The sequence below is a fragment of the Salmo salar genome, chromosome ssa12 (genome assembly GCF_905237065.1).
Source record: "Salmo salar chromosome ssa12, Ssal_v3.1, whole genome shotgun sequence".
Taxonomy (NCBI): domain Eukaryota; kingdom Metazoa; phylum Chordata; class Actinopteri; order Salmoniformes; family Salmonidae; genus Salmo; species Salmo salar.
Window position 1 is genome coordinate 100557873 of NC_059453.1, and position 21971 is coordinate 100579843.

General features: G+C 44.3%; 1 protein-coding gene across 1 annotated transcript in view; it reads left to right on the top strand.

The window, feature by feature from the left end:
• The window catches only part of phf2 (PHD finger protein 2), a 208180-nt gene that overhangs the window by 67306 nt on the left and 118903 nt on the right, over nt 1–21971 (top strand). Inside the window, exon 4 of the mRNA XM_045692003.1 lies at nt 10756–10916. Coding sequence (XP_045547959.1) covers nt 10756–10916 — 161 coding nt within the window. The remainder of the gene's footprint in view (nt 1–10755; nt 10917–21971) is intronic.

The following is a 21971-nucleotide window of genomic DNA, read 5'->3' on the forward strand; positions in this document are numbered from 1 at the left end:
ACAAATGAACCAAATGTATATTTCTCTCGTGTACTTTCTTGGTTTCTCTCTCTTCTAAATCCCCATTTCGGGTAACACGCGCCATAGTGTGTTGGCCCGTTATACTAAGTCCTAATCAATAGCTAGACTGTGTTTTGTGTATGTGTATTTTTATCATCATTTTAGCTTGCTAGTAAATAAATAATCAACTAAGATTGGTGTGGTAAACTCATTGGTGGGACCCGGGTCCGTGCAGATTCCCGGATTATGCGACGTTCAGACATGAGACAAGAGGTTGATTAATTTAGCGACTGTTGTAAAATCGATATTCTGATATCCTTTGAATTAATTTGGGAAATAGAAACTCAATCCAAATACTGTTCCCATGGTGTCCCAGGTTAATGAGATAATAACTGCTTGATTCATTGCTTAATTAATTTAATCACGCAATTATAAACCGTTAATCATTCGATGAGCAACAGTCGTCACATTAACTAATACAACGTCACGACATCTGTTTAGTGAGTCCTCCAGATCAGAGGCAGTAGGGATGACCAGGGATGTTCTCTGTTTAGTGAGTCCTCCAGATCAGAGGCAGTAGGGATGACCAGGGATGTTCTCTGTTTAGTGAGTCCTCCAGATCAGAGGCAGTAGGGATGACCAGGGATGTTCTCTGTTTAGTGAGTCCTCCAGATCAGAGGCAGTAGAGATGACCAGGGATGTTCTCTGTTTAGTGAGTCCTCCAGATCAGATGCAGTAGGGATGACCAGGGATGTTCTCTGTTTAGTGAGTCCTCCAGATCAGAGGCAGTAGGGATGACCAGGGATGTTCTCTGTTTAGTGAGTCCTCCAGATCAGAGGCAGTAGGGATGACCAGGGATGTTCTCTGTTTAGTGAGTCCTCCAGATCAGAGGCAGTAGAGATGACCAGGGATGTTCTCTGTTTAGTGAGTCCTCCAGATCAGAGGCAGTAGGGATGACCAGGGATGTTCTCCGTTTAGTGAGTCCTCCAGATCAGAGACAGTAGGGATGACCAGGGATGTTCTCTGTTTAGTGAGGCCTCCAGATCAGAGGCAGTAGAGATGACCAGGGATGTTCTCTGTTTAGTGAGTCCTCCAGATCAGAGGCAGTAGGGATGACCAGGGATGTTCTCTGTTTAGTGAGTCCTCCAGATCAGAGGCAGTAGGGATGACCAGGGATGTTCTCTGTTCAGTGAGTCCTCCAGATCAGAGGCAGTAGGGATGACCAGGGATGTTATCTGTTTAGTGAGTCCTCCAGATCAGAGGCAGTAGGGATGACCAGGGATGTTCTCTGTTTAGTGAGTCCTCCAGATCAGAGGCAGTAGGGACGACCAGGGATGTTCTCTGTTTAGTGAGTCCTCCAGATCAGAGGCAGTAGGGATGACCAGGGATGTTCTCTGTTTAGTGAGTCCTAAAGATCAGAGGCAGTGGGGATGACCAGGGATGTTCTCTGTTTAGTGAGTCCTCCAGATCAGAGGCAGTAGGGATGACCAGGGATGTTCTCTGTTTAGTGAGTCCTCCAGATCAGAGACAGTAGGGATGACCAGGGATGTTCTCTGTTTAGTGAGTCCTCCAGATCAGAGGCAGTAGGGATGACCAGGGATGTTCTCTGTTTAGTGAGTCCTCCAGATCAGAGGCAGTAGGGATGACCAGGGATGTTCTCTGTTTAGTGAGTCCTCCAGATCAGAGGCAGAGAGATGACCAGGGATGTTCTCTGTTTAGTGAGTCCTCCAGATCAGAGGCAGTAGGGATGACCAGGGACGTTCTCTGTTTAGTGAGTCCTCCAGATCAGAGGCAGTAGGGATGACCAGGGACGTTCTCTGTTTAGTGAGTCCTCCAGATCAGAAACCTGAATGTTTTACTTGTTTCAAAGTAGCCTAGCAAAAATCAGACCATATCCGTGGAGGCAATTATTTTAAATAAACTTCCTTTCATTGTCCAGTCCTAGTCATATTAGCATCCCATGCTAGTTGATGATAATCCTAGTCATATTAGCATCCCATGCTAGTTGATGATAATCCTAGTCATATTATCATCCCATGCTAGTTGTTGATAATCCTAGTCATATTAGCATCCCATGCTAGTTGATGATAATCCTAGTCATATTAGCATCCCATGCTAGTTGATGATAATCCTAGTCATATTAGCAACCCATGCTAGTTGTTGATAATCCTAGTCATATTAGCATCCCATGCTAGTTGATGATAATCCTAGTCATATTAGCATCCCATGCTAGTTGTTGATAATCCTAGTCATATTAGCAACCCATGCTAGTTGATGATAATCCTAGTCATATTAGCATCCCATGCTAGTTGTTGATAATCCTAGTCATATTAGCATCCCATGCTAGTTGGTGATAATCCTAGTCATATTAGCAACCCATGCTAGTTGATGATAATCCTAGTCATATTAGCATCCCATGCTAGTTGTTGATAATCCTAGTCATATTAGCAACCCATGCTAGTTGATGATAATCCTAGTCATATTAGCATCCCATGCTAGTTGTTGATAATCCTAGTCATATTAGCAACCCATGCTAGTTGTCACTGTAAGGTGAAAGTAAGCATTTCATTTCACTGTTGTATTCAGCATTTCACTGTGAGGTCTACTACACCTGTTGTATTCAGCATTTCACTGTTAGGTCTACTACACCTGTTGTATTCAGCATTTCACTGTGAGGTCTACTACACCTGTTGTATTCAGCATTTCACTGTGAGGTCTACTACACCTGTTGTATTCAGCATTTCACTGTGAGGTCTACTACACCTGTTGTATTCAGCATTTCACTGTTAGGTCTACTACACCTGTTGTATTCAGCATTTCACTGTGAGGTCTACTACACCTGTTGTATTCAGCATTTCACTGTAAGGTCTACTACACCTGTTGTATTCAGCATTTCACTGTGAGGTCTACTACACCTGTTGTATTCAGCATTTCACTGTGAGGTCTACTACACCTGTTGTATTCAGCATTTCACTGTGAGGTCTACTACACCTGTTGTATTCAGCATTTCACTGTGAGGTCTACTACACCTGTTGTATTCAGCATTTCACTGTGAGGTCTACTACACCTGTTGTATTCAGCATTTCACTGTGAGGTCTACTACACCTGTTGTATTCAGCATTTCACTGTGAGGTCTACTGCACCTGTTGTATTCAGCATTTCACTGTGAGGTCTACTACACCTGTTGTATTCAGCATTTCACTGTGAGGTCTACTACACCTGTTGTATTCAGCATTTCACTGTGAGGTCTACTACACCTGTTGTATTCAGCATTTCACTGTGAGGTCTACTACACCTGTTGTATTCAGCATTTCACTGTGAGGTCTACTACACCTGTTGTATTCAGCATTTCACTGTGAGGTCTACTACACCTGTTGTATTCAGCATTTCACTGTGAGGTCTACTACACCTGTTGTATTCAGCATTTCACTGTGAGGTCTACTACACCTGTTGTATTCAGCATTTCACTGTGAGGTCTACTACACCTGTTGTATTCAGCATTTCACTGTGAGGTCTACTACACCTGTTGTATTCAGCATTTCACTGTGAGGTCTACTACACCTGTTGTATTCAGCATTTCACTGTGAGGTCTACACCTGTTGTATTCAGCATTTCACTGTGAGGTCTATTACACCTGTTGTATTCAGCATTTCACTGTAAGGTCTACTACACCTGTTGTATTCAGCATTTCACTGTAAGGTCTACTACACCTGTTCTATTCAGCATTTCACTGTAAGGTCTACTACACCTGTTGTATTCAGCATTTCACTGTGAGGTCTACTACACCTGTTGTATTCAGCATTTCACTGTGAGGTCTACTACACCTGTTGTATTCAGCATTTCACTGTGAGGTCTACTACACCTGTTGTATTGAGCATTTCACTGTGAGGTCTACTACACCTGTTGTATTCAGCATTTCACTGTGAGGTCTACTACACCTGTTGTATTCAGCATTTCACTGTGAGGTCTACTACACCTGTTGTATTCAGCATTTCACTGTGAGGTCTACTACACCTGTTGTATTCAGCATTTCACTGTGAGGTCTACTACACCTGTTGTATTCAGCATTTCACTGTGAGGTCTACTACACCTGTTGTATTCAGCATTTCACTGTGAGGTCTACTACACCTGTTGTATTCAGCATTTCACTGTGAGGTCTACTACACCTGTTGTATTCAGCATTTCACTGTGAGGTCTACTACACCTGTTGTATTCAGCATTTCACTGTGAGGTCTACTACACCTGTTGTATTCAGCATTTCACTGTGAGGTCTACTACACCTGTTGTATTCAGCATTTCACTGTGAGGTCTACTACACCTGTTGTATTCAGCATTTCACTGTGAGGTCTACTACACCTGTTGTATTCAGCATTTCACTGTGAGGTCTACTACACCTGTTGTATTCAGCATTTCACTGTGAGGTCTACTACACCTGTTGTATTCAGCATTTCACTGTGAGGTCTACTACACCTGTTGTATTCAGCATTTCACTGTGAGGTCTACTACACCTGTTGTATTCAGCATTTCACTGTGAGGTCTACTACACCTGTTGTATTCAGCATTTCACTGTGAGGTCTACTACACCTGTTGTATTCAGCGCATGTGACTAATAACATTTGATTTGATTTGATCCGTAATAAACCCCAGGAAGAGTAGCTGCTGCCTTGGCAGGAACTAATGGGGATCCATAATAAACCCCAGGAAGAGTAGCTGCTGCCTTGGCAGGAACTAATGGGGATCCATAATAAACCCCAGGAAGTGTAGCTGCTGCCTTGGCAGGAACTAATGGGGATCCATAATAAACCCCAGGAAGTGTAGCTGCTGCCTTGGCAGTAACTAATGGGGATCCATAATAAATCCCAGGAAGAGTAGCTGCTGCCTTGGCAGGAACTAATGGGGATCCATAATAAACCCCAGGAAGAGTAGCTGCTGCCTTGACAGGAACTAACGTGGATCCATAATAAACCCCAGGAAGTGTAGCTGCTGCCTTGTCAGGAACTAACGGGGATCCATAATAAACCCCAGGAAGAGTAGCTGCTGCCTTGGCAGGAACTAACGGGGATCCATAATAAACCCCAGGAAGAGTAGCTGCTGCCTTGGCAGGAACTAACGGAGATCCATAATAAACCCCAGGAAGAGTAGCTGCTGCCTTGGCAGGAACTAATGAGGATCAATAATAAACCCCAGGAAGAGTAGCTGCTGCCTTGGCAGGAACTAATGGGGATCCATAATAAACCCCAGGAAGAGTAGCCGCTGCCTTGGCAGGAACTAATGGGGATCCATAATAAACCCCAGGAAGAGTAGCTGCTGCCTTGGCAGGAACTAATGGGGATCCATAATAAACCCCAGGAAGAGTAGCCGCTGCCTTGGCAGGAACTAATGGGGATCCATAATAAACCCCAGGAAGTGTAGCTGCTGCCTTGGCAGGAACTATTGGAGATCCATAATAAACCCCAGGAAGAGTAGCTGCTGCCTTGGCAGGAACTAATGGGGACCCATAATAAACCCCAGGAAGAGTAGCTGCTGCCTTGGCAGGAACTAATGGGGATCCATAATAAACCCCAGGAAGAGTAGCTGCTGCCTTGGCAGGAACTAATGGGGATCCATAATAAACCCCAGGAAGAGTAGCTGCTGCCTTGGCAGGAACTAATGTGGATCCATAATAAACCCCAGGAAGAGTAGCTGCTGCCTTGGCAGGAACTAATGGGGATCCATAATAAACCCCAGGAAGAGTAGCTGCTGCCTTGGCAGGAACTAATGGGGACCCATAATAAACCCCAGGAAGAGTAGCTGCTGCCTTGGCAGGAACTAATGGGGATCCATAATAAACCCCAGGAAGTGTAGCTGCTGCCTTGGCAGGAACTAATGGGGATCCATAATAAACCCCAGGAAGAGTAGCCGCTGCCTTGGCAGGAACTAATGGGGATCCATAATAAACCCCAGGAAGAGTAGCTGCTGCCTTGGCAGGAACTAAATGGGGATCCATAATAAACCCCAGGAAGAGTAGCTGCTGCCTTGGCAGGAACTAATGGGGATCCATAATAAACCCCAGGAAGTGTAGCTGCTGCCTTGGCAGGACCTAATGGGGATCCATAATAAACCCCAGGAAGTGTAGCTGCTGCCTTGGCAGTAACTAATGGGGATCCATAATAAACCCCAGGAAGAGTAGCTGCTGCCTTGACAGGAACTAACGTGGATCCATAATAAACCCCTGGAAGTGTAGCTGCTGCCTTGTCAGGAACTAACGGGGATCCATAATAAACCCCAGGAAGAGTAGCTGCTGCCTTGGCAGGAACTAACGGGGATCCATAATAAACCCCAGGAAGAGTAGCTGCTGCCTTGGCAGGAACTAACGGAGATCCATAATAAACCCCAGGAAGAGTAGCTGCTGCCTTGGCAGGAACTAATGAGGATCCATAATAAACCCCAGGAAGAGTAGCTGCTGCCTTGGCAGGAACTAATGGGGATCCATAATAAACCCCAGGAAGAGTAGCCGCTGCCTTGGCAGGAACTAATGGGGATCCATAATAAACCCCAGGAAGAGTAGCTGCTGCCTTGGCAGGAACTAATGGGGACCCATAATAAACCCCAGGAAGAGTAGCTGCTGCCTTGGCAGGAACTAATGGGGATCCATAATAAACCCCAGGAAGAGTAGCCGCTGCCTTGGCAGGAACTAATGGGGATCCATAATAAACCCCAGGAAGTGTAGTTGCTGCCTTGGCAGGAACTATTGGAGATCCATAATAAACCCCAGGAAGAGTAGCTGCTGCCTTGGCAGGAACTAATGGGGACCCATAATAAACCCCAGGAAGAGTAGCTGCTGCCTTGGCAGGAACTAATGGGGATCCATAATAAACCCCAGGAAGAGTAGCTGCTGCCTTGGCAGGAACTAATGGGGATCCATAATAAACCCCAGGAAGAGTAGCTGCTGCCTTGGCAGGAACTAATGTGGATCCATAATAAACCCCAGGAAGAGTAGCTGCTGCCTTGGCAGGAACTAATGGGGATCCATAATAAACCCCAGGAAGAGTAGCTGCTGCCTTGGCAGGAACTAATGGGGATCCATAATAAACCCCAGGAAGAGTAGCTGCTGCCTTGGCAGGAACTAAATGGGGATCTATAATAAACCCCAGGAAGAGTAGCTGCTGCCTTGGCAGGAACTAATGGGGACCCATAATAAACCCCAGGAAGAGTAGCTGCTGCCTTGGCAGGAACTAATGGGGATCCATAATAAACCCCAGGAAGTGTAGCTGCTGCCTTGGCAGGAACTAATGGGGATCCATAATAAACCCCAGGAAGAGTAGCCGCTGCCTTGGCAGGAACTAATGGGGATCCATAATAAACCCCAGGAAGAGTAGCTGCTGCCTTGGCAGGAACTAAATGGGGATCCATAATAAACCCCAGGAAGAGTAGCTGCTGCCTTGGCAGGAACTAATGTGGATCCATAATAAACCCCAGGAAGAGTAGCTGCTGCCTTGGCAGGAACTAATGGGGATCCATAATAAACCCCAGGAAGAGTAGCTGCTGCCTTGGCAGGAACTAATGGGGATCCATAATAAACCCCAGGAAGAGTAGCTGCTGCCTTGGCAGGAACTAAATGGGGATCTATAATAAACCCCAGGAAGAGTAGCTGCTGCCTTGGCAGGAACTAATGGGGACCCATAATAAACCCCAGGAAGAGTAGCTGCTGCCTTGGCAGGAACTAATGGGGATCCATAATAAACCCCAGGAAGTGTAGCTGCTGCCTTGGCAGGAACTAATGGGGATCCATAATAAACCCCAGGAAGAGTAGCCGCTGCCTTGGCAGGAACTAATGGGGATCCATAATAAACCCCAGGAAGAGTAGCTGCTGCCTTGGCAGGAACTAAATGGGGATCCATAATAAACCCCAGGAAGAGTAGCTGCTGCCTTGGCAGGAACTAATGGGGACCCATTATAAATACAAATACAAATAAAATGGCTTTCTAGCAATGATCAACAACCAACTTGACAGAGCTCGATGAATAAAAAAATAAATAATGTGCAAATATTTTACAATCCAGATGTGGAAAGCTCTTAGAGATTTACCCAGAAAGCCTCACAGCTGTAATCGCTGCCAAAGGTGATTCTAACATGTGTTGACTCATGATATCTATGGGGAATACTATTTCTGAATTTAATTTTCTGTAAATTCTCAAAAAACATTTAAACATGTTTTCACTTTGTCATCATGGGGTATTGTGTTTAGATGGATGAGAAAAAAATGATATTTAATAAATTTTGAATTCAGTTTTGTAACACAATGTGTAATAAGTCAAGGGGTATGAATACTTCCTGAAGGGGCTGTAATGTAATCTGTTTTACAGCTCTGAGGACGAGGGGTATGAATACTTCCTGAAGGGGCTGTAATGTAATCTGTGTTTTACAGCTCTGAGGACGAGGGGTATGAATACTTCCTGAAGGGGCTGTAATGTAATCTGTGTTTTACAGCTCTGAGGACGAGGGGTATGAATACTTCCTGAAGGAGCTGTAATGTAATCTGTGTTTTACAGCTCTGAGGACGAGGGGTATGAATACTTCCTGAAGGGGCTGTAATGTAATCTGTGTCTTACAGCTCTGAGGACGAGGGGTATGAATACTTCCTGAAGGGGCTGTAATGTAATCTGTGTCTTACAGCTCTGAGGACGAGGGGTATGAATACTTCCTGAAGGGGCTGTAATGTAATCTGTGTTTTACAGCTCTGAGGACGAGGGGTATGAATACTTCCTGAAGGAGCTGTAATGTAATCTGTGTTTTACAGCTCTGAGGACGAGGGGTATGAATACTTCCTGAAGGGGCTGTAATGTAATCTGTTTTACAGCTCTGAGGACGAGGGGTATGAATACTTCCTGAAGGGGCTGTAATGTAATCTGTGTTTTACAGCTCTGAGGACGAGGGGTATGAATACTTCCTGAAGTGGCTGTAATGTAATCTGTTTTACAGCTCTGAGGACGAGGGGTATGAATACTTCCTGAAGGGGCTGTAATGTAATCTGTTTTACAGCTCTGAGGACGAGGGGTATGAATACTTCCTGAAGGGGCTGTAATGTAATCTGTGTCTTACAGCTCTGAGGACGAGGGGTATTAATACTTCCTGAAGGGGCTGTAATGTAATCTGTGTCTTACAGCTCTGAGGACGAGGGGTATTAATACTTCCTGAAGGGGCTGTAATGTAATCTGTGTTTTACAGCTCTGAGGACGAGGGGTATTAATACTTCCTGAAGGGGCTGTAATGTAATCTGTGTCTTACAGCTCTGAGGACGAGGGGTATTAATACTTCCTGAAGGGGCTGTAATGTAATCTGTGTTTTACAGCTCTGAGGACGAGGGGTATGAATACTTCCTGAAGGGGCTGTAATGTAATCTGTGTCTTACAGCTCTGAGGACGAGGGGTATTAATACTTCCTGAAGGGGCTGTAATGTAATCTGTGTTTTACAGCTGTGAGGACGAGGGGTATGAATACTTCCTGAAGGGGCTGTAATGTAATCTGTGTTTTACAGCTCTGAGGACGAGGGGTATGAATACTTCCTGAAGGAGCTGTAATGTAATCTGTGTTTTACAGCTCTGAGGACGAGGGGTATGAATACTTCCTGAAGGAGCTGTAATGTAATCTGTGTCTTACAGCTCTGAGGACGAGGGGTATGAATACTTCCTGAAGGGGCTGTAATGTAATCTGTGTCTTACAGCTCTGAGGACGAGGGGTATGTATATTTCCTGAAGGGGCTGTAATGTAATCTATGTTACAGCTCTGAGGACGAGGGGTATGAATACTTCCTGAAGGGGCTGTAATGTAATCTGTGTCTTACAGCTCTGAGGACGAGGGGTATGAATACTTCCTGAAGGAGCTGTAATGTAATCTGTGTTTTACAGCTCTGAGGACGAGGGGTATGAATACTTCCTGAAGGGGCTGTAATGTAATCTGTGTCTTACAGCTCTGAGGACGAGGGGTATGAATACTTCCTGAAGGGGCTGTAATGTAATCTGTGTTTTACAGCTCTGAGGACGAGGGGTATGAATACTTCCTGAAGGAGCTGTAATGTAATCTGTGTTTTACAGCTCTGAGGACGAGGGGTATGAATACTTCCTGAAGGGGCTGTAATGTAATCTGTGTTTTACAGCTCTGAGGACGAGGGGTATGAATACTTCCTGAAGGGGCTGTAATGTAATCTGTGTTTTACAGCTCTGAGGACGAGGGGTATGAATACTTCCTGAAGGAGCTGTAATGTAATCTGTGTTTTACAGCTCTGAGGACGAGGGGTATGAATACTTCCTGAAGGGGCTGTAATGTAATCTGTGTTTTACAGCTCTGAGGACGAGGGGTATGAATACTTCCTGAAGGGGCTGTAATGTAATCTGTGTTTTACAGCTCTGAGGACGAGGGGTATGAATACTTCCTGAAGGGGCTGTAATGTAATCTGTGTTTTACAGCTCTGAGGACGAGGGGTATGAATACTTCCTGAAGGGGCTGTAATGTAATCTGTGTTTTACAGCTCTGAGGACGAGGGGTATGAATACTTCCTGAAGGGGCTGTAATGTAATCTGTGTTTTACAGCTCTGAGGACGAGGGGTATGAATACTTCCTGAAGGGGCTGTAATGTAATCTGTGTCTTACAGCTCTGAGGACGAGGGGTATGAATACTTCCTGAAGGGGCTGTAATGTAATCTGTGTTTTACAGCTCTGAGGACGAGGGGTATGAATACTTCCTGAAGGGGCTGTAATGTAATCTGTGTTTTACAGCTCTGAGGACATTGTGGTGAAGCTGAATGGCAGCCAGCTGACTATGGACTACCTGGAAGAGGTTGGTTTTAACGAGCCCATCCTGGTTCTGAAGAAGGACGGTCTGGGGATGTCCATGCCCGCTCCTACCTTCTACATCAATGATGTGGAGAAACATGTTGGTATGTATAGTCTCTGTCCACTGCTCTGACAGCTGTAGTAATACTTGGGATGTCCACGGTCTACATTTACGTCGGTAAAGACTGGACCTATGTTTCTAAATAACTCATTGTTTTCCTACAGGAAGTTACGTAGGACTACTTTACTGATCTCCTTCATCAGATCGCTCTCTCTTCCCCTCTCTCTCTCTTTTTAGCAAATGTTTTTGCTGGTGCCAGCGCACAGCTTTTCATATCACTCAGTCCAGTGGCAATCCACTGGCTAGTTTGCCTGTCTGTAAAGAGAAGGGCGGGCTGTACGTTGATCATGCTGCTCTGATTGGATAGAGTGATACTGTATTTCTCTGTCCATTCGCTGATGTATCATCAGGATGTGATAGTTTACTGGTGATAAACACTTCTCCAATCGTTGTTGAGATCTGATATTCCGTGCAGCGCTGGAGGAAACATAGGCCAATGTCATAGTACTATCATCAACCAATCACATTTCTCAAGTCCTTTTGGGCTAAATTCCATCTAAATTTGAAGAGGACAGTAATGACTTACAAAAAGCTTCTGATGAAGAGCTACACATAGCCAGCCATATTAGACTGATAGATATCAGCTACACATAGCCAGCCATATTAGACTGATAGATATCAGCTACACATAGGCAGCCATATTAGACTGATAGATATCAGCTACACATAGCCATATTAGACTGATAGATATCAGCTACACATAGCCAGCCATATTAGACTGATAGATATCAGCTACACATAGCCAGCCATATTAGACTGATAGATATCAGCTACACATAGCCAGCCATATTAGACTGATAGATATCAGCTACACATAGCCAGCCATATTAGACTGATAGATATCAGCTACACATAGCCAGCCATATTAGACTGATAGATATCAGCTACACATAGCCAGCCATATTAGACTGATAGATATCAGCTACACATAGCCATATTAGACTGATAGATATCAGCTACACATAGCCATATTAGACTGATAGATATCAGCTACACATAGCCAGCCATATTAGACTGATAGATATCAGCTACACATAGCCAGCCATATTAGACTGATAGATATCAGCTACACATAGGCAGCCATATTAGACTGATAGATATCAGCTACACATAGCCATATTAGACTGATAGATATCAGCTACACATAGCCAGCCATATTAGACTGATAGATATCAGCTACACATAGCCATATTAGACTGATAGATATCAGCTACACATAGCCAGCCATATTAGACTGATAGATATCAGCTACACATAGCCAGCCATATTAGACTGATAGATATCAGCTACACATAGCCAGCCATATTAGACTGATAGATATCAGCTACACATAGCCAGCCATATTAGACTGATAGATATCAGCTACACATAGCCAGCCATATTAGACTGATAGATATCAGCTACACATAGCCAGCCATATTAGACTGATAGATATCAGCTACACATAGCCAGCCATATTAGACTGATAGATATCAGCTACACATAGCCAGCCATATTAGACTGATAGATATCAGCTACACATAGCCAGCCATATTAGACTGATAGATATCAGCTACACATAGCCAGCCATATTAGACTGATAGATATCAGCTACACATAGCCATATTAGACTGATAGATATCAGCTACACATAGCCATATTAGACTGATAGATATCAGCTACACATAGCCAGCCATATTAGACTGATAGATATCAGCTACACATAGCCAGCCATATTAGACTGATAGATATCAGCTACACATAGCCAGCCATATTAGACTGATAGATATCAGATACACATAGCCAGCCATATTAGACTGATAGATATCAGCTACACATAGCCATATTAGACTGATAGATATCAGCTACACATAGCCAGCCATATTAGACTGATAGATATCAGCTACACATAGCCAGCCATATTAGACTGATAGATATCAGCTACACATAGCCAGCCATATTAGACTGATAGATATCAGCTACACATAGCCAGCCATATTAGACTGATAGATATCAGCTACACATAGCCAGCCATATTAGACTGATAGATATCAGCTACACATAGCCAGCCATATTAGACTGATAGATATCAGCTACACATAGCCATATTAGACTGATAGATATCAGCTACACATAGCCAGCCATATTAGACTGATAGATATCAGCTACACATAGCCAGCCATATTAGACTGATAGATATCAGCTACACATAGCCAGCCATATTAGACTGATAGATATCAGCTACACATAGCCAGCCATATTAGACTGATAGATATCAGCTACACATAGCCAGCCATATTAGACTGATAGATATCAGCTACACATAGCCAGCCATATTAGACTGATAGATATCAGCTACACATAGCCAGCCATATTAGACTGATAGATATCAGCTACACATAGCCAGCCATATTAGACTGATAGATATCAGCTACACATAGCCAGCCATATTAGACTGATAGATATCAGCTACACATAGCCAGCCATATTAGACTGATAGATATCAGCTACACATAGCCAGCCATATTAGACTGATAGATATCAGCTACACATAGCCATATTAGACTGATAGATATCAGCTACACATAGCCATATTAGACTGATAGATATCAGCTACACATAGCCAGCCATATTAGACTGATAGATATCAGCTACACATAGCCAGCCATATTAGACTGATAGATATCAGCTACACATAGCCAGCCATATTAGACTGATAGATATCAGATACACATAGCCAGCCATATTAGACTGATAGATATCAGCTACACATAGCCATATTAGACTGATAGATATCAGCTACACATAGCCAGCCATATTAGACTGATAGATATCAGCTACACATAGCCAGCCATATTAGACTGATAGATATCAGCTACACATAGCCAGCCATATTAGACTGATAGATATCAGCTACACATAGCCAGCCATATTAGACTGATAGATATCAGCTACACATAGCCAGCCATATTAGACTGATAGATATCAGCTACACATAGCCAGCCATATTAGACTGATAGATATCAGCTACACATAGCCAGCCATATTAGACTGATAGATATCAGCTACACATAGCCAGCCATATTAGACTGATAGATATCAGCTACACATAGCCAGCCATATTAGACTGATAGATATCAGCTACACATAGCCAGCCATATTAGACTGATAGATATCAGCTACACATAGCCAGCCATATTAGACTGATAGATATCAGCCACCTTATTTGTTGCTACTTCACTCAATCACGTTTTTTGTCCCTTCCTATTTTACCTTCCCTGAGACCAACCAGAAATATTTCCTTGGCCAAATTTCCCCAGGTTTTTATAAAATAGTCTCTCTTTTCTGCATCACCAACTTTTGCGCTAGACGAAAGAGCATCCTACCTGCGCCTCAATTAGTTGTTTCCTGAGCCCCTATTTCTCACAATGTTCTGCAAAATCATCCTGTTGTCCCACATTTGTGTATTTTAAATGTGGTCACCCTATATCAACTGTCAATTTACGGACACTCTTACAAATACTCGTATGGCCAGGTTGGCTCACCCCTAGAGGTTACTACATTGCTGACAGGAACCAGTAGTAATATGATTTGTCCACCAGAGAGCGCTGCTGTCAGCTGTTTTGATCTAGATCTCTGCTGACGCACTGAGCAGCCTAGTTAGCAACACATCTGGTACCTCTACTGCTGTATACTGAGCAGCCTAGTTAGCATCACATCTGGTACTGCTGTATACTGAGCAGCCTAGTTAGCATCACATCTGGTACTGCTGTATACTGAGCAGCCTAGTTAGCATCACATCTTCTACTGCTGTATACTGAGCAGCCTAGTTAGCAACACATCTGGTACTGCTGTATACTGAGCAGCCTAGTTAGCATCACATCTGGTACTGCTGTATACTGAGCAGCCTAGTTAGCAACACATCTTCTACTGCTGTATACTGAGCAGCCTAGTTAGCAACACATCTGGTACTGCTGTATACTGAGCAGCCTAGTTAGCATCACATCTGGTACTGCTGTATACTGAGCAGCCTAGTTAGCATCACATCTTCTACTGCTGTATACTGAGCAGCCTAGTTAGCATCACATCTGGTACTTCTACTGCTGTATACTGAGCAGCCTAGTTAGCAACACATCTGGTACTGCTGTATACTGAGCAGCCTAGTTAGCATCACATCTGGTACTGCTGTATACTGAGCAGCCTAGTTAGCAACACATCTGGTACCTCTACTGCTGTATACTGAGCAGCCTAGTTAGCATCACATCTGGTACTGCTGTATACTGAGCAGCCTAGTTAGCATCACATCTGGTACTGCTGTATACTGAGCAGCCTAGTTAGCAACACATCTGGTACTGCTGTATACTGAGCAGCCTAGTTAGCATCACATCTTCTACTGCTGTATACTGAGCAGCCTAGTTAGCAACACATCTGGTACTGCTGTATACTGAGCAGCCTAGTTAGCATCACATCTGGTACTGCTGTATACTGAGCAGCCTAGTTAGCAACACATTTTCTACTGCTGTATACTGAGCAGCCTAGTTAGCATCACATCTGGTACTGCTGTATACTGAGCAGCCTAGTTAGCATCACATCTGGTACTTCTACTGCTGTATACTGAGCAGCCTAGTTAGCATCACATCTGGTACTTCTACTGCTGTATACTGAGCAGCCTAGTTAGCATCACATCTGCTACTTCTACTGCTGTATACTGAGCAGCCTAGTTAGCAACACATCTGGTACTGCTGTATACTGAGCAGCCTAGTTAGCAACACATCTGGTACTGCTGTATACTGAGCAGCCTAGTTAGCAACACATCTGGTACTTCTACTGCTGTATACTGAGCAGCCTAGTTAGCATCACATCTTCTACTGCTGTATACTGAGCAGCCTAGTTAGCAACACATCTGGTACTGCTGTATACTGAGCAGCCTAGTTAGCATCACATCTGGTACTGCTGTATACTGAGCAGCCTAGTTAGCATCACATCTTCTACTGCTGTATACTGAGCAGCCTAGTTAGCATCACACCTTCTACTGCTGTATACTGAGCAGCCTAGTTAGCATCACATCTGGTACTGCTGTATACTGAGCAGCCTAGTTAGCAACACATCTGCTACTGCTGTATACTGAGCAGCCTAGTTAGCATCACACCTGCTACTTCTACTGCTGTATACTGAGCAGCCTAGTTAGCATCACATCTGGTACTTCTACTGCTGTATACTGAGCAGCCTAGTTAGCAACACATCTTCTACTGCTGTATACTGAGCAGCCTAGTTAGCAACACATCTGGTACTGCTGTATACTGAGCAGCCTAGTTAGCATCACATCTGCTACTTCTACTGCTGTATACTGAGCAGCCTAGTTAGCAACACATCTGGTACTGCTGTATACTGAGCAGCCTAGTTAGCAACACATCTGGTACTGCTGTATACTGAGCAGCCTAGTTAGCATCACATCTGCTACTTCTACTGCTGTATACTGAGAAGCCTAGTTAGCAACACATCTGGTACTGCTGTATACTGAGCAGCCTTGTTAGCATCACATCTGGTACTTCTACTGCTGTATACTGAGCAGCCTAGTTAGCAACACATCTGGTACTGCTGTATACTGAGCAGCCTAGTTAGCATCACATCTGGTACTTCTACTGCTGTATACTGAGCAGCCTAGTTAGCATCACATCTTCTACTGCTGTATACTGAGCAGCCTATTTAGCATCACATCTGGTACTTCTACTGCTGTATACTGAGCAGCCTAGTTAGCAACACATCTTCTACTGCTGTATACTGAGCAGCCTAGTTAGCATCACATCATCTACTGCTGTATACTGAGCAGCCTAGTTAGCATCACATCTGGTACTGCTGTATACTGAGCAGCCTAGTTAGCATCACATCTGGTACTTCTACTGCTGTATACTGAGCAGCCTAGTTAGCAACACATCTGGTACTGCTGTATACTGAGCAGCCTAGTTAGCAACACATCTGGTACTGCTGTATACTGAGCAGCCTAGTTAGCATCACATCTGCTACTTCTACTGCTGAATACTGAGAAGCCTAGTTAGCAACACATCTGGTACTGCTGTATACTGAGCAGCCTTGTTAGCATCACATCTGGTACTTCTACTGCTGTATACTGAGCAGCCTAGTTAGCAACACATCTGGTACTGCTGTATACTGAGCAGCCTAGTTAGCATCACATCTGGTACTTCTACTGCTGTATACTGAGCAGCCTAGTTAGCATCACATCTTCTACTGCTGTATACTGAGCAGCCTATTTAGCATCACATCTGGTACTTCTACTGCTGTATACTGAGCAGCCTAGTTAGCATCACATCTTCTACTGCTGTATACTGAGCAGCCTAGTTAGCATCACATCTGGTACTTCTACTGCTGTATACTGAGCAGCCTAGTTAGCATCACATCTGGTACTGCTGTATACTGAGCAGCCTAGTTAGCATCACATCTGGTACTGCTGTATACTGAGCAGCCTAGTTAGCATCACATCTTCTACTGCTGTATACTGAGCAGCCTAGTTAGCAACACATCTGGTACTGCTGTATACTGAGCAGCCTAGTTAGCATCACATCTGGTACTGCTGTATACTGAGCAGCCTAGTTAGCAACACATCTTCTACTGCTGTATACTGAGCAGCCTAGTTAGCAACACATCTGGTACTGCTGTATACTGAGCAGCCTAGTTAGCATCACATCTGGTACTGCTGTATACTGAGCAGCCTAGTTAGCATCACATCTTCTACTGCTGTATACTGAGCAGCCTAGTTAGCATCACATCTGGTACTTCTACTGCTGTATACTGAGCAGCCTAGTTAGCAACACATCTGGTACTGCTGTATACTGAGCAGCCTAGTTAGCATCACATCTGGTACTGCTGTATACTGAGCAGCCTAGTTAGCAACACATCTGGTACCTCTACTGCTGTATACTGAGCAGCCTAGTTAGCATCACATCTGGTACTGCTGTATACTGAGCAGCCTAGTTAGCATCACATCTGGTACTGCTGTATACTGAGCAGCCTAGTTAGCAACACATCTGGTACTGCTGTATACTGAGCAGCCTAGTTAGCATCACATCTTCTACTGCTGTATACTGAGCAGCCTAGTTAGCAACACATCTGGTACTGCTGTATACTGAGCAGCCTAGTTAGCATCACATCTGGTACTGCTGTATACTGAGCAGCCTAGTTAGCAACACATTTTCTACTGCTGTATACTGAGCAGCCTAGTTAGCATCACATCTGGTACTGCTGTATACTGAGCAGCCTAGTTAGCATCACATCTGGTACTTCTACTGCTGTATACTGAGCAGCCTAGTTAGCATCACATCTGGTACTTCTACTGCTGTATACTGAGCAGCCTAGTTAGCATCACATCTGCTACTTCTACTGCTGTATACTGAGCAGCCTAGTTAGCAACACATCTGGTACTGCTGTATACTGAGCAGCCTAGTTAGCAACACATCTGGTACTGCTGTATACTGAGCAGCCTAGTTAGCAACACATCTGGTACTTCTACTGCTGTATACTGAGCAGCCTAGTTAGCATCACATCTTCTACTGCTGTATACTGAGCAGCCTAGTTAGCAACACATCTGGTACTGCTGTATACTGAGCAGCCTAGTTAGCATCACATCTGGTACTGCTGTATACTGAGCAGCCTAGTTAGCATCACATCTTCTACTGCTGTATACTGAGCAGCCTAGTTAGCATCACACCTTCTACTGCTGTATACTGAGCAGCCTAGTTAGCATCACATCTGGTACTGCTGTATACTGAGCAGCCTAGTTAGCAACACATCTGCTACTGCTGTATACTGAGCAGCCTAGTTAGCATCACACCTGCTACTTCTACTGCTGTATACTGAGCAGCCTAGTTAGCATCACATCTGGTACTTCTACTGCTGTATACTGAGCAGCCTAGTTAGCAACACATCTTCTACTGCTGTATACTGAGCAGCCTAGTTAGCATCACATCTGCTACTTCTACTGCTGTATACTGAGCAGCCTAGTTAGCAACACATCTGGTACTGCTGTATACTGAGCAGCCTAGTTAGCAACACATCTGGTACTGCTGTATACTGAGCAGCCTAGTTAGCATCACATCTGCTACTTCTACTGCTGTATACTGAGAAGCCTAGTTAGCAACACATCTGGTACTGCTGTATACTGAGCAGCCTTGTTAGCATCACATCTGGTACTTCTACTGCTGTATACTGAGCAGCCTAGTTAGCAACACATCTGGTACTGCTGTATACTGAGCAGCCTAGTTAGCATCACATCTGGTACTTCTACTGCTGTATACTGAGCAGCCTAGTTAGCATCACATCTTCTACTGCTGTATACTGAGCAGCCTATTTAGCATCACATCTGGTACTTCTACTGCTGTATACTGAGCAGCCTAGTTAGCAACACATCTTCTACTGCTGTATACTGAGCAGCCTAGTTAGCATCACATCATCTACTGCTGTATACTGAGCAGCCTAGTTAGCATCACATCTGGTACTGCTGTATACTGAGCAGCCTAGTTAGCATCACATCTGGTACTTCTACTGCTGTATACTGAGCAGCCTAGTTAGCAACACATCTGGTACTGCTGTATACTGAGCAGCCTAGTTAGCAACACATCTGGTACTGCTGTATACTGAGCAGCCTAGTTAGCATCACATCTGCTACTTCTACTGCTGAATACTGAGAAGCCTAGTTAGCAACACATCTGGTACTGCTGTATACTGAGCAGCCTTGTTAGCATCACATCTGGTACTTCTACTGCTGTATACTGAGCAGCCTAGTTAGCAACACATCTGGTACTGCTGTATACTGAGCAGCCTAGTTAGCATCACATCTGGTACTTCTACTGCTGTATACTGAGCAGCCTAGTTAGCATCACATCTTCTACTGCTGTATACTGAGCAGCCTATTTAGCATCACATCTGGTACTTCTACTGCTGTATACTGAGCAGCCTAGTTAGCATCACATCTTCTACTGCTGTATACTGAGCAGCCTAGTTAGCATCACATCTGGTACTTCTACTGCTGTATACTGAGCAGCCTAGTTAGCATCACATCTTCTACTGCTGTATACTGAGCAGCCTAGTTAGCATCACATCTTCTACTGCTGTATACTGAGCAGCCTAGTTAGCATCACATCTGGTACTGCTGTATACTGAGCAGCCTAGTTAGCAACACATCTGGTACTTCTACTGCTGTATACTGAGCAGCCTAGTTAGCATCACATCTGTTTCTGCTGTATACTGAGCAGCCTAGTTAGCAACACATCTGCTACTGCTGTATACTGAGCAGCCTAGTTAGCAACACATCTGGTACTTCTACTGCTGTATACTGAGCAGCCTAGTTAGCATCACATCTGGTACTGCTGTATACTGAGCAGCCTAGTTAGCATCACATCTGGTACTGCTGTATACTGAGCAGCCTAGTTAGCATCACATCTTCTACTGCTGTATACTGAGCAGCCTAGTTAGCATCACATCTGGTACTTCTACTGCTGTATACTGAGCAGCCTAATTAGCAACACATCTGCTACTGCTGTATACTGAGCAGCCTAGTTAGCATCACACCTGCTACTTCTACTGCTGTATACTGAGCAGCCTATTTAGCATCACATCTGGTACTTCTACTGCTGTATACTGAGCAGCCTAGTTAGCAACACATCTTCTGCTGCTGTATACTGAGCAGCCTAGTTAGCATCACATCTGCTACTTCTACTGCTGTATACTGAGCAGCCTAGTTAGCAACGCATCTGGTACTGCTGTATACTTAGCAGCCTTGTTAGCATCACATCTGGTACTTCTACTGCTGTATACTGAGCAGCCTAGTTAGCAACACATCTGGTACTGCTGTATACTGAGCAGCCTAGTTAGCAACACATCTGGTACTGCTCTATACTGAGCAGCCTAGTTAGCATCACATCTGCTACTTCTACTGCTGTATACTGAGAAGCCTAGTTAGCAACACATCTGGTACTGCTGTATACTGAGCAGCCTTGTTAGCATCACATCTGGTACTTCTACTGCTGTATACTGAGCAGCCTAGTTAGCAACACATCTGGTACTGCTGTATACTGAGCAGCCTAGTTAGCATCACATCTGGTACTTCTACTGCTGTATACTGAGCAGCCTACTTAGCAACACATCTTCTACTGCTGTATACTGAGCAGCCTAGTTAGCAACACATCTCTACTGCTGTATACTGAGCAGCCTAGTTAGCATCACATCTTCTACTGCTGTATACTGAGCAGCCTAGTTAGCATCACATCTTCTACTGCTGTATACTGAGCAGCCTAGTTAGCATCACATCTTCTACTGCTGTATACTGAGCAGCCTAGTTAGCATCACATCTGGTACTGCTGTATACTGAGCAGCCTAGTTAGCATCACATCTGGTACTGCTGTATACTGAGCAGCCTAGTTAGCATCACATCTGGTACTGCTGTATACTGAGCAGCCTAGTTAGCATCACATCTGGTACTGCTGTATACATAGCAGCCTAGTTAGCATCACATCTTCTACTGCTGTATACTGAGCAGCCTAGTTAGCATCACATCTTCTACTGCTGTATACTGAGCAGCCTAGTTAGCATCACATCTTCTACTGCTGTATACTGAGCAGCCTAGTTAGCATCACATCTGGTACTGCTGTATACTGAGCAGCCTAGTTAGCATCACATCTGGTACTGCTGTATACTGAGCAGCCTAGTTAGCATCACATCTTCTACTGCTGTATACTGAGCAGCCTAGTTAGCATCACATCTTCTACTGCTGTGTACTGAGCAGCCTAGTTAGCAACACATCTGGTACTGCTGTATACTGAGCAGCCTAGTTAGCATCACATCTGGTACTGCTGTATACTGAGCAGCCTAGTTAGCATCACATCTTCTACTGCTGTATACTGAACAGCCTAGTTAGCATCACATCTGGTACTGCTGTATACTGAGCAGCCTAGTTAGCATCACATCTTCTACTGCTGTATACTGAGCAGCCTAGTTAGCATCACATCTTCTACTGCTGTATACTGAGCAGCCTAGTTAGCATCACATC